The 14,181-nt window shown below is 52.9% G+C and overlaps 1 protein-coding gene across 1 annotated transcript; it reads left to right on the forward strand.

Annotated features, from left to right (window-relative positions):
- Positions 1-68: 68 nt before the first annotated feature.
- Positions 69-13,980, forward strand: BD324DRAFT_576769 (dynein heavy chain, N-terminal region 1-domain-containing protein; the record flags this gene model as incomplete). Its single annotated transcript, XM_022013212.1, has 15 exons — positions 69-183; positions 219-350; positions 386-733; positions 769-1,916; positions 1,951-3,273; positions 3,307-4,609; positions 4,644-6,444; positions 6,481-6,936; positions 6,971-8,792; positions 8,825-9,531; positions 9,568-11,927; positions 11,963-12,997; positions 13,034-13,363; positions 13,405-13,683; positions 13,733-13,980. The coding sequence occupies 15 exons, from the start codon at positions 69-71 to the stop codon at positions 13,978-13,980; spliced, it is 13,407 nt and encodes a 4,468-aa protein (XP_021873056.1).
- Between the last annotated feature and the right edge of the window lie 201 nt (positions 13,981-14,181).

The raw sequence follows: 14,181 nt of genomic DNA on the forward strand, positions 1-14,181 counted from the left end.
ACCACCTACTCTGATCACCTAGCGGGGAGCGACAAACGTCAACGTCGCCAGCGCGCGCATCCGAAGCCATGACCTCATCTCTGCTTGCAGAGGATGGGGTCATTCCCCAACCCTCCACTAACGGCACTCTAAGTTTTGATACCAGTGTCTTTCGCACATACCTCGAAGCTTTGCTTCAGCCAGGTGAGAAGGATGTACTTGCTCTGCTGACTGAACAGTCATGTCTGCATCCCTAGACAACTTATCGAGCTTATTCGCTGACCCAAGCTTTGACGAAAAAGCCCTGCGATTCGCTACGGACCCCGCATGTCAGGTGGTCTATATCACGAAACGATACATTGACGGTGATGGTGGGTGATGTAGATGGGTACTGCTCACGAGATAGCATCTCTCACGTATCAGCTGCATCTGCCTCCGACCCCTGCCCATTCCACTGCCACCCAGTCCACACTTGCTTTGATCAAATCATCTCCAACGCTGGATTCTCTCTCCCCCCTAGGCTCCCAACTACATTTCGTGCTACTCTCCTCGTCGGCAGCTCCTCCTTTAGTCCAGGATGATATCCCGTCCGGACCTTCTACAGCAGTCACCACGCCATCCGTATCTACTCCTTACGACGGTCTTCACAGTCTCGTTCACTGGGGAGTCGCCCCGTGGTTTGACAGCTATGTTTCCTCCAAGCAGATTTTGGAGGGGCCTCAGGTCAGCAAGAAGACCGGCGACGCCGGAATGGGTGGGTCACAAACTTCCAGCGTAGCTCACCATCAGGTATCCCCGTAACGAAGAAAAAGTTCGCGGAACTCGAACTCTCCCTCCTTCACCTCAAGCAGAATGTGGAGATTCCAGAAGCTCATCTCTCCGTTCACCCTACTATCCGCAAAGCGGTCGCGCAATGTCACTCCTCCGGTACCAGGGTTTCCGTCGATGCTGTGCCCAATTCTGAGGATCCTACGCTCCTCAACAAGCTCCAGTCCGACGTCAATTCCTGGATCAAAGAGGTACAAGCAGTCACGCGACTCTCTCGCGACGTCTCCTCTGGCACTGCCTCGCAGGAGATCAATTTTTGGCTCTCCATGGAGCACGCTTTAGAGGGTATCGAAACCCAACTGCGAGGCGAGGAAGTCACTCTGGCTCTTGATGTTCTCAAACATGCCAAACGATTCCACGCCACGGTCAGTTTCATCGCGGACACTGGTCTCAAGGAGGCTGCCGACGTGGTCCACAAATACAACGTCTTGATGAAAGATTTTCCCCTCGACGAGCTCCTCGCAGCGACAGACCTCGAAAAGGTCCGAGATGCCGTCTCGCTCATCTTTGCGCACCTGAACAAGAAGCTCAAGCTCTCGCCGTATCCTATCCGAAGGACTTTACCCCTCGTCGAAGCTATCTCGCGCGATTTCAATGATCAGCTCTTGCGCGTGCTTTCTGGCCAGCGCCTCATGTACATGGAGTATCAGAAGTTTGAGCAAGTCATCGCCTCCGTTACCGAGGTCTTTGCCACTTGGGACGAGAACATGAAGGACTTTACCAATGTCGCGCGAGAGGTGTCACGCAAGCGAGCTGAGAAATTCATCTCCATCAAGATCAATCCCGCGCACGCTCAACTTCAGGAAAGGATAGCATACCTTGGGCAGTTCCGACGATCACACGAGCAGCTCCAGCGAATGACGACGGATCAGGATCTCTTGGACTCCGAGGAAGTCCGCTTGAGCTATGAGAATGTCAAGAATGTCGATGTCCTCGATGTGTCTGAGCCAACGATCTGGAACGCCGCAGAGAGCGCTTACAACGATCGCGTGGCACGTATCGAGAACCAGATTATCTCTCGCTTGAGAGACAAGTTGGCGACAGCTCGTAATGCCCAGGAGATGTTTAGAGTGTTCTCCAAGTTCAACTCACTGTTTGTGCGACCCAAAGTGAGCACTATTCACATTGCCTCGCTGATTTCAGATCCGCGGCGCTATACAAGAGTATCAGACGCGACTGATCGATTCGGTCAAAGACGACATCCTCCGCCTCCGTCAAAAGTTTACCGCCAATTATCGCACATCTCAAGCATGCCACATGTCTCAATTGCGCGACTTCCCATCCGTATCCAGCGCCATCATCTGGGCTCGTCAGATCGAAAGGCAGCTGCTGACATACATGAAGCGGGTCGAGGACGTTCTCGGCAAAGGCTGGGAGAGCTATGCTGAGGGTCACAAGCTCCAGGTTGAGAGTGCTGCTTTCAGAGCCAAATTGGACACACGCCCTTTGTACGACGCTTGGATCAATGAGATCACTCGACGAGGCAACCTGACCATTAATGGCCGCCTTTTTGATGTCACTCGTAGGGGCCACCTCCAGCTTGTGGTGCAATTCGATCCGCAAGTCATCGCTCTGTTTAAAGAGGTCCGTGGCTTGATTTGGCTCGGCTTCCCTGTGCCGTTGACTATCAGTCATCGAGCTAAGGACGCCAAACGGATCTACCCTCACGCAGTAAGCTTGATGGAATCGGTCCGGACGTATACTCAGACCATCGATCTCATCGAGGCGAACCCCGATCTTGGCATTCTTCTGGCCAGCTACCGCAATCACGCGCAGCAAATGATCTCTCGAGGTATCAACATGCAATGGGACTACCTCACGCATGGTGGAGGCGAATCTCGTCACTTCTTATTTGTTCGGGAATTCGCCAGCTCAGTGTCTCTGCTCCAGGACAAGACAATGGCCCTCATTGAGATCTCGGCTGAGATCTCAAGCACTATACAGGAGCTCGAGACTTGCGGGCACGAGGCGTTCCCCGCTCACCTCAACTCTATCCAGAAGACCATTGATCACCTAAACTTGGAGAATTACAGCAATCTAGACGCCTGGGTAGCATCGCTCAATGAACGGATCGATGTCGTTCTGAAGACCCGCTTGATGCAGGCCATTGAGGCATGGTGCGAAGACTTCTCCAACAGCACGTCTCCGGTCGTCCATTCGATCCAGATTCGCAATCAAGTCATCTATCTAGACCCACCCATCGAGTTTGCGCGTCAAGATTGGCTGGCGCAGTTCCAGCAGTCGCTCGGAGTGATCTGCTGTCTTGATCGGATCCGAAGCTCGCGATATGAGATTAGTCTGCAGGACGATCAAACGGATACGTATCTCAACCTACTCGACTCGCTTGACATCCTCGAGAAGCCATTAGCCTTGATCGAGGACAAGGTGCAAGAAATCAGCAAGTACGTCGATAAGTGGCTTCAATTTCAGTCCCTGTGGGACCTCGAAGCGGAGGCTGTCTACCAGGTGAGTGAACATCGAACTGCAAGCTGACAATAGCGCCTCGGTGATTCGCTTCCGCAATGGGACCGACTATTGTCCGACATTCGTCAAGCTCGGTCTACGTTCGACACCACGGATACTCGGAGAGACTTTGGCATCTGTGTGATCGATTACGCCAACGCTCAGAACAAGGTCAACGCCAAGTATGACTCTTGGCAGCGTGATCTTCTCACCCGTTATGGAAGCAGACTTGGAGTATCGATGAAGGAATCTTACGCGGCGTTGCTCAAGGCTCGGACAGATCTAGAGGGACTCGCCATCGAGGGTAGTTCGACTGCCCAAGCCGTCTCCTTCATCACCTTCGTCCAGGATCTCAAGCGCAAGTCATGGCCCATCGACCAATTCCATGCTGGTCAGAAGACACTCGAACGCCAACGATACGCTTTTCCCACAGATTGGCTCCATGTCGATCAGATTCAAGGCGAATGGAGCGCGTTCAATGACATTCTTAAGCGCAAAGATGATTCGATAAAGGACCAGGTAGCCGGACTGCAGCTCAAGATCGTCGCCGAGGACAAGGTGGTGGATCAACGAATCAATGACTTTTGCACCGAATGGGAGGTGAACAAGCCTCTCCAGGGAAGCATCAAAGCAGAAACCGCTATCAACACTCTGAACGTCTTTGATGGCCGTCTGACACGCCTCTCCGAGGAGTATGAGCTCGTCTGTCGAGCCAAGGAGGCTCTTGATCTCGAGCATGCCAAGCATGATAGGCTGCAGCCGGTCACCGAGGAACTTCGTGACTTGAAAGCCGTCTGGACAGCCTTGTCAGGCATCTGGGGACGCTTGGCTCAACTCCGTGAGACGCCCTGGTCGACCGTCCAGCCTCGCAAGGTGAGGCAGGAACTCGACGCGATTCTCGCTTCCACGCGTGAAATGCCCAGCCGCATGCGTCAGTACGCCGCTTTCGAGTACGTTCAAGATGCTCTTCGAACCCTGCTCAAGGTCAACGTACTTGTCTCCGAGCTCAAGTCAGAAGCCCTGCGCGAGAGACACTGGAACAAGCTGTACAAGGCGTTGTCAAGCGGACATCAATCTGGCATGACGCTCGGACAAGTCTATGATCTCGATCTAAGGAAGAACGAGTCCTTGATCAAAGAAGTGGTTGGGCAGGCTCAAGGCGAAATGGCTTTGGAGGAGTTCTTGAAACAGGTCCGGGAGACCTGGACTTCTTATTCTCTCGATCTCACAAATTATCAGAACAAGTGCCGACTGATCAGAGGATGGGACGAGCTCTTTACCAAGTGCGGCGAGCATCTCAATTCCTTCTCTGCGATGAAGTTGTCTCCGTACTACAGAGGTGAGCAGCGATCGAGGCGCGGGCTGACCAAGAGTCTTCGAGGATGATGCTGCGTCTTGGGAGGACAAACTGAATCGCATTCATGTTCTCTTCGACGTATGGATTGATGTTCAGCGTCAATGGGTATATCTCGAAGGCATCTTCGCTGGCAGCGCCGACATCAAACACCTGCTGCCGGTGGAAAGCTCTCGATTTCAGAACATCAACACCGAGTTCTTGACGGTCATGAAGAAAGTCAACAAGTCACCTTTCGTCCTCGATATTCTCAACATTCCTGGTATTCAGAAGAACCTCGAACGTCTGGCGGACCTCCTCACCAAGATTCAGAAAGCACTCGGCGAGTACCTCGAGAAGGAGCGATCATCCTTTCCTCGATTCTACTTTGTCGGAGATGAAGATTTGTTGGAAATAATAGGTAACAGCAAGGACATCGTGCGAATCATGAAGCATTTCAAGAAGATGTTCGCAGGTATCGCTCTTTTGCAGCTGGACGAGTCGGAGTCGCAGATTCTCGGCTTTGCTTCAAAAGAAGGTGAACAGGTCAGCTTCCGCTCGCCCATCAACCTCAAGGACTATGCCAAGATCAACGATTGGCTTGCCAAGGTCGAGTCCGAGATGCGCCTGTCACTTGCTGCTCTCCTGTCACAAGCCGTGAAAGACTTTAGCTTCTTCGATCCCGATAGCAATCTCGACCGATTCCTTCCTTGGATCGAATCGTATCCAGCTCAGCTCGTCGTACTTGCTGCGCAGATCGCGTGGACTAGGCTTGTGGAGGCCCACTTGGACAGCTTGGATACTGTGCTGGCGATAATCACACGCTCGCTCGATCTTCTGGCGGATACGGTGCTACAGGATATCCCCACTCTGCAACGCCAAAAGTGCGAACACCTTATCACAGAGCTCGTACACCAGCGAGATGTTGTACGTTCTCTTATTAACAGCGGTATGCGCGATCCATTTGAGTGGTTGTATCACATGCGTTTCTACCTCAACGAATCAATTGCCGATCCCCTCGCTCAGCTCGAAGTCAAGATGGCCGACGCCGTCTTCCCATATGGCTACGAGTATCTGGGCATTCCCGATCGGCTCGTACAAACTCCGCTCACAGACCGGTGTTATTTGACCTTGACCCAGGCACTCCATTCGCAATTAGGAGGATCGCCCTTCGGTCCCGCTGGAACCGGCAAGACGGAGTCTGTAAAAGCCTTGGGCGTTCAATTGGGCCGCTTTGTCCTAGTCTTTTGTTGTGACGAGACATTTGACTTTCACGCCATGGGTCGCATCTTCGTCGGCCTCTGCCAAGTCGGCGCATGGGGATGCTTTGACGAGTTCAACCGCTTGGAAGAGCGTATCTTATCCGCGGTCTCGCAACAAGTACAGACCATTCAACAGGGCTTACAATCTGGGAGTGGCGAGGTGGAGCTCGTCGGCAAAAAGCTGATCATCAACCAACGCACTGGTATATTCATCACCATGAACCCTGGCTATGCTGGTCGATCCAATCTCCCGGACAACTTGAAAAAGCTGTTCCGAAGCATGTCTATGACTCGACCCGACCAAGAATTGATCGCGCAAGTTTTGCTCTTCTCAAGAGGTTTCCGAACAGCAGAGACTCTCGCGTCAAAGATTGTGCCATTCTTCAATCTTTGTCTTGAGCAGCTTTCTGGCCAACCTCACTATGATTTCGGCCTCCGGGCACTCAAAGCCGTGCTCGCGAGCGCTGGAGTATTGAAGCGAGATCAGCCGGAAAGGATGGAGCAACAGATCATGATCCAGTCTGTGACTGAAACAATCGTGCCCAAGCTGGTGGCGGAAGATGTGCCTCTGCTTCGAGCGTAAGTTCTTTGGGGTCTTTCCGAACTGATCGGTAGGCTGCTTGAAGATGTTTTCCCGGGCGTCGAGTATGTTCCCATTAATCTCGACAAGCTCAAGGAAAAGATCGTCGAGGTCTGCACGGAGCGCAATCTCGTTGCCGGTCCGGCTTGGATCGAAAAGGTCATTCAACTGTACCAGATCCAAAAGATCTCCCATGGTTTGATGATGGTCGGACCATCTGGTTCGGGAAAAACTCAGGCTTGGCAGGTCCTTCTCGCAGCGCTCGAGCGCTTTGATGGCATTGAGGGTGCGCCTTATGTCATTGACCCCAAGGCTATCGACAAGGAAGCTCTGTACGGGACGCTGGATCCAACCACGCGCGAATGGAATGATGGTCTGTTTACCCATATACTGCGAAAAATCGTGGACAATGTGCGAGGGGAGACGACAAAACGCCACTGGATCATCTTTGATGGAGATGTTGATCCTGAGTGGGTCGAAAATCTCAACAGGTGAGTCGCGCGTAAATCCTCTACTAATCTCAAGTGTGCTTGATGACAATAAGCTACTGACTCTCCCGAACGGCGAGCGGCTCAATCTGCCGCCCAACGTGAGAGTCATGTTCGAAGTCGAACACCTCCGATTTGCCACTCTTGCCACAGTCTCTCGGTGTGGTATGGTGTGGTTCAGTGACCAAGTGATTGAAACCGGTATGATTTGCCGTCACCATCTGAACAAGCTCGCAACGGCATCCGTGGAGACCGAAGAAGATTACAGCGACCTTGTGACTCAAAAGCGGGTGGTAGACATCCTCGAGCCATTCTTCGAGGATGATGGCCTAGTTGCCGTTGCTTTGGATTTTGCAATGTCGAGGGCACACATTATGGATTTTACAGTCATCCGGGCGCTCAACACTCTGTTTTCACTTTTGGGCGCTACGATTCGCAATGTCGTCGAGTACAATGCTCGACACCCAGACTTTCCACTTCCTCTGGACCGTATCGAGGCATACGTGCAGCGTCGTTTACTTCTAAACATCGTCTGGTCGTTCTGTGGAGACTCGCAGCTGGACATACGGGCTGAGCTGGGAGAACGTCTGCGTCAACAATCCGGGGTAGAGACGCCGCAAGGCTCGCTGATCGACTTTGATGTCGACGTAGCGTCTGCATCTTGGGTCGCGTGGCAGTCAAGAGTTCCTACAATTGATGTCGAAACCCACGCAATCACGTCCGCCGACATAGTGATTCCGACGATCGACACGGTCCGTCATGAAGAAGTACTTTACAGTTGGTTAGCGGAGCACAGGCCTCTGATCCTATGTGGACCGCCTGGATCCGGAAAAACCATGACCCTGTTCTCAGCATTGAGAAAGCTATCCGATCTGGAAGTCGTCGGTCTCAACTTTTCGAGCGCCACAACACCTGAGCTCATTCTTAAGACCTTTGAGCAATATTGCGAGTATCGAAAGACACCAAATGGCGTGGTCTTGTCACCTATTCAGATGGGTCGATGGTTGGTTGTGTTTTGCGATGAGATCAATCTTCCCGCAACCGACAAGTATGGAACGCAGCGAGTCATCTCGTTCATGCGACAACTTCTGGAATGCAATGGGTTCTGGAGGACATCGGATCTCGCTTGGGTCAAACTCGAGCGCATTCAATTCGTCGGCGCTTGTAACCCTCCTACAGACCCTGGACGAGTGCCTCTTTCTCATCGATTCTTGCGACATGCGCCCGTCGTCATGGTCGATTACCCTGGCGATATTTCGCTCAAGCAGATTTACGGGACCTTTAACAGGGGTCTACTCAAAGTCATTCCCAACCTCCGTGGCTATTCAGAAGCTCTCACGGACGCAATGGTCGCATTCTACGGCGCTTCTCAGAAAAAGTTCACCGCGGATGAGCAAGCGCATTACATCTATTCGCCGCGAGAGTTGACACGATGGAGTCGCGGTATCTACGAGGCCATCAAGCCGCTCGAAACACTATCCGTCGAAGGCTTGGTACGGATCTGGGCGCATGAAGCATTACGCCTCTTTGGTGATCGTCTCGTGACCGAAGTGGAGAAGACCTGGACAGACGAGAGAATCGACGCGATTGCTGCAGAGTATTTCCCACAGATCAATCGAGAAGAGGCTTTGGTTCGACCCATTTTGTTTTCTAATTGGACCTCGAGGCATTACATACCCGTCGATCGAGACCAGCTGCGCGAATACACCAAGGCGAGACTCAAGGTTTTCCACGAGGAGGAGCTCGATGTTCAGCTGGTTCTCTTCAACGACGTCCTTGATCATGTCCTCAGAATTGACAGAGTTTTCCGCCAGGTGCAAGGTCATGTGCTCCTGATCGGAGTCAGTGGCGGCGGCAAGGTGAGCGTTTCTGACAATTTTGCTGACCTCAGACCACACTATCGCGCTTTGTCGCGTGGATGAATGGTTTGAGCATCTTCCAGATCAAGGTGTCGAACAAGTATACTGGAGCGGACTTTGACGAAGATTTACGGACTGTTCTTCGCAGAGCTGGCTGCAAAGGCGAGAAGATCTGCTTCATCATGGACGAATCCAACGTGCTCGACTCAGGCTTCCTCGAACGCATGAACACTCTGCTTGCCAACGCCGAGGTCCCCGGTCTCTTTGAGGGAGATGAGCACGCCGCACTCATGACCGCTTGCAAGGAAGGTTCGCAACGAGATGGTCTCATGCTCGACTCGCCTGAAGAGCTGCACCGCTGGTTCACGCAACAAGTTGCGCGCAATCTTCACGTTGTGTTCACTATGAATCCCCCGGCCAATGGTTTAGCTTCGCGCGCCGCCACCTCGCCCGCTCTCTTCAACAGATGTGTCTTGGACTGGTTTGGTGATTGGTCCGATCAAGCACTTTATCAAGTAGCACTGGAGTTCACTGCGACCTTGGATTTGGATGGGGGCCTATGGTCTGCTCCAGCTCCATTCCCCATCGCCTATCGGGAACTGCCGATGCCTCCCACTCATCGTCAGGCGGTGGTCAACGCCATGGTATATGTACATCAGTGCATGCAGAGCACGACTCTGCGCTTGGCAAAACGTCAGGGCAAGTATAACCATGTCACACCGAGACATTTCCTCGACTTGTGAGTGCTGAATGTCTGCGCCGTCGCTGACATCAGTATCAACCACTATGTCCGCCTTTTCAACGAGAAAAAGAGCGAGCTGGAAGATCAACAGCGTCATCTCAATGTCGGTCTCGACAAGCTTCGCGAGACAGTCAGCCAGGTAGAAGAACTCCGTAAAAGTCTCGCCGTGAAGAATCAGCAGCTTGAGACCAAGAACCACGAGGCGAATCAGAAGCTGAGACAGATGGTGTCTGATCAGCAAGAAGCCGAGGCGAAGAAGGTGGCTTCGATCCAAATCCAGGCTGCGCTAGCGGAGCAGGAGGAGTTCATCCGCCTGCGATCCGATATTGTCAAGGCCGACCTTGCAGAGGCCGAGCCGGCGGTCTTGGAGGCACTCGCTGCGGTTGGAAACATCAAGAAGCAACATCTGTCCGAAGTACGATCCATGGCCAACCCTCCTGAAGCCGTGAAGCTCGCCATGGAATCCGCCTGCACAGTCTTGGGTCACCAGATTGATAGCTGGCGAGCTGTTCAAAGCGTTATCAGGCGAGAAGATTTCATCTCAAGTATTCAAAACTTTGACACCGGACGTATGTCCAAGAGTGTTCGGGATAGAATGATGCGTGATTATATTGGCAAACCTGCATTCAACTACGAGACGGTCAATCGTGCCTCACGAGCTTGTGGGCCTCTGGTACAGTGGGTCATTTCCCAAATACGATACTCGGACATTCTCGACAAGGTGGCGCCACTTCGGGAGGAGGTTGCATCTCTTGAAGCTCAATCGGAGACTACCAAGCAGCAAGCCCAGATTGTCATGGAGACGGTCGCCGAGCTAGAAGAGTCGATCGCGCAGTACAAGGAGGAATACGCCCTACTCATCAGCGAGACACAGGCCATCAAGAACGAAATGGATAGGGTGCAAAGTAAAGTTGATCGCAGTATGACCCTGCTCGAGTCGCTCTCCTCAGAGCAGGAGCGATGGGATGCTGGTAGCAAGACCTTCGATGTCGAGATGGGCACCATCGTGGGCGACGTCATGATCTCCGCCGCATTCCTGGCCTATAGTGGTTACTTTGATCAACACTACCGAGAGACAATGAAACGCGAATGGCTGGATCATCTCACCGAAGCTGGCATTTCGTTCAAGCTTGATCTCGCAATCTCCGAATTCTTGTCGACAGCAGACGAACGAGCTCATTGGCAGGCCAACAGCCTTCCCGCGGACAGTCTCTGCGTTGAGAATGCTGTCATGCTCAAGCAGTACAATCGATACCCGCTCATCATTGATCCGACTGGTCAGGCTACCGCTTTCCTAGCCAATGAATACAAAGACCGAAAGATCACCGTCACGAGTTTCCTGGACGAATCGTTCGTGAAGAATCTCGAGAGTGCCTTGCGTTTCGGGAATCCACTGCTGATCCAAGATGTGGAGAATTTGGATCCTATTCTCAATTCCGTGCTGAACAAGGAACTCAGGCGGACAGGCGGACGAGTCCTCATTCGCATTGGCAACCAAGATATCGACTTTTCCCCTGCTTTCAACATGTTCTTAACTACACGGGATCCTTCTGTCGAGTTTTCGCCCGATATCTGCAGTCGAGTTACGTTTGTCAATTTCACCATGACCCGAAGCAGTCTGCAAACGCAGGCTTTGGACAAGGTGTTGAAGGTGGAGCGACCAGAAATCGATCAGCGCCGTAAAGATCTTGTCAATGCTCAAGGCGAGTTCCGCCTGAGACTACGCTATCTCGAGCGTTCTCTACTACAAGCTCTCAATGAATCATCCGGCAGTATTCTGGACGACGACAAGGTCATTGAAACGCTGGAAGTGCTGAAACGCGAGGCATTCGAGATTACCAAGAAGGTCGAGATTACAGATATGGTCATGAGGGAGGTCGAATCGGTCACGGCAGAGTACATGCCCCTCGCTCAGGCCTGCAGTGGTATCTACTTCACACTCGAGCAGCTCGCGACCGTCAATCATTTCTACCAATTCTCTCTGGCGTACTTTCTGGAGATCTTCGACCACATTCTGTTGCAAAACCCCCGTTTGAATGGAGTCAGGGACCCCAACGAGCGGAAACAGATCCTGTTGGACGACATATTCCTTGAAACGTACAAAAGAGCCTCACGGACGCTTCTCCATGCCGACCACCTTGTCCTCGCGATCACGCTCGCCAAACTGAGACTCAAAGGTGACAGTGGCGAAGCTGTGTTGGACGAACTCGATGCTATTCTGCAATTGCCTCCGGGGACAGGGCAAGATGATTTCCATCTTAGCCAGGATCAGCAGAGGAGCTTAACAGCTTCCCTCGGCCCAGAGATGTTCAAGACGCTCCAGGCGAATCTATCGCAGTCGGAATGGGAGAGTTTCCCCGGGGAGATGCCTTGGCCTTGGTTGCCAGCGGACGGTGAGTGAGCAAGCGTGACTCAAACTGATGTGCAGATCTCGTCAAGGCGGCCCGCAAGGTCACTCTTGTCCGTCTCTTCCGACCCGATAAGGTCATGTCTGCCTTATCTACTCTCGCGGACAAATCATTCCAAACGGACCTCATCAGTCAAGCAGCGTACGACCTCGAATCGATCGTCAACAACGAGGTTGGCGTGCACCCTGTTGCGCTGGCCTCTGTCCCAGGATACGATGCGAGTTACCGTGTCGACAATATGGTGCGGTCGATGGGGGTTACATGTGCTTCCGTTGCGATGGGATCTGCGGAAGGTTTCACACTCGCCGAACAAGCCATTGCCAATGCCGCTCGGACTGGTACCTGGGTCTTGCTCAAGAATGTCCATCTTGCTCCTGGTTGGCTGGGTCAACTCGAGAAGCGACTGCAGAGTCTCTCGCCGAATCGCAATTTCCGCCTGTTCCTCACTATGGAGACGAACCCATCTGTACCTGTCAACCTCCTACGTCACTCACGTATCATTATGAACGAGCCGCCTCCTGGTGTCAGGGCCAACTTGCTTGACACGCTGCGCGGACTTCCTCAATCCAAGCTCGTCACTGGACCGGCCGAGAAGCCTCGGTTGCTGTTCCTTCTGTCTTGGTTCCACGCGGTCGTCCAGGAGCGTCTCCGATACCTCCCTCTCGGATGGAGCAAAGGCTACGAGTTCAATGATTCTGACTTCGATGCGGCACTGGGGACAATCGATTCTTGGCTCACGACACTGGCGAAGGGCAAGGCGAATGTCGACCCGGCTCAGATTCCATGGGTCGCCATTCGGACGCTTATCAAACAAGCCGTCTACGGGGGTCGTGTAGACTCTGACTATGATCAGCGTGTCGTTGACGCGTTTGTGGATCGAGTGTTCAGTCCACGAGCTTACGAGTCGGAATATATCCTCGCACCTGGCGTCACTGTGCCCGAAGGTACCCAAGTGTCTCAATTCATCGAATGGGCAAGTCGTCTACCTGAGCGAGAGCCCCCGAGCTGGTTGTGCCTGCCACTGTCGGCAGAGTCGGTGGTTGCAGCCGCTGAAGGTGGGCAAATCGATGCGTGACTTGGCTGACAATCAGGCGACAACGTGATGGTGAAACTGCGCAAGATGCGGAGTGCGGAGGACGACGGCGACGACGCGGCGACTGGAATCGCCACAGAGGGACCACCGGCATGGATGGCCTCGCTGAAAGCTCATGCCGAAGGATGGCTCACTGCGATACCCAAAACTCTCAGCACACCACCTGCAGAGGCCTCCCCTCTGGGTAGATTCTTCGCTCGCGAGGCGTCGACTGGACAACGATTGTTGCAGAGGATCCGCGCGGATCTATCGGACTTGGTGTTGGTCTGCGGTGGTCAAATGAGACAAACCAATGAGCTCCGGTCGCTCATATCCGAGCTTGTCAAAGGTGAATTGCCGGAGTGGGCAGATCAAGCTGATACAAATCAGGCTCCATTCCTTCGCACTGGCGCAGGTACAAGACTCCAAATGGACTGGACGTCGGTCAATTTGTGTCGAATCTGATCGAACGACTCACTCAACTGGAAAGTATCGCTTCGCGACCCGAAGCCAAGCGTAGCATCTGGCTCGGCGGTTTGTTCCAGCCCGAAGCATATGTCACTGCCACCCGACAGACTGTGGCACATCAAAAGGGATGGTCGTTGGAACAGTTAATTCTGAGTCTGGACGTGGAGGAAGACGGCGACCCAGATGCCTTTACTGTGCAGGGTAAGCCGGGCTGAGCGTTTCCATACGACGTGTCTGACATGGACTCAAGGACTCAAGCTTGAAGCTGCTGCGTGGCAAGATGGTCTTCTCCGTCTCAACGACGGTCAATCGGTGCTCTTGGGTCCTTCCCAACTGACTTGGGTTCGAAAAGATGTCATGCCTGCCCGTAAACATGCCGTCAATGTTCCTGTCTACCTCAACGGAGATCGAGCGGCTGTCTTGTTCAGCGTGGACTTGGAGACTGAAGGGTTGGATCAAGCTGTGGTCGCTCAGAGCGGAGTGTGTCTGACGGCTTGATTGGGTGCGAGGCGAGATCCTAATCGTAGTCGATTCCAAAATGTAATCAAATGTTAATCTGGAATTTCTAATGACGTGCTTTTCCATTGTAGATCCATTTTTTGCATCAACATCAAGAGGTCTCTCTCTAATTATCTTCGTCGAGACGACTTTTGACTTTGGGGCTGGGCGTTCTGATAGTCACCATCGCCTGTGGCGAGA

Source organism: Kockovaella imperatae (genome assembly GCF_002102565.1).
Source record: "Kockovaella imperatae strain NRRL Y-17943 chromosome Unknown BD324scaffold_3, whole genome shotgun sequence".
Lineage (NCBI taxonomy): Eukaryota > Fungi > Basidiomycota > Tremellomycetes > Tremellales > Cuniculitremaceae > Kockovaella > Kockovaella imperatae.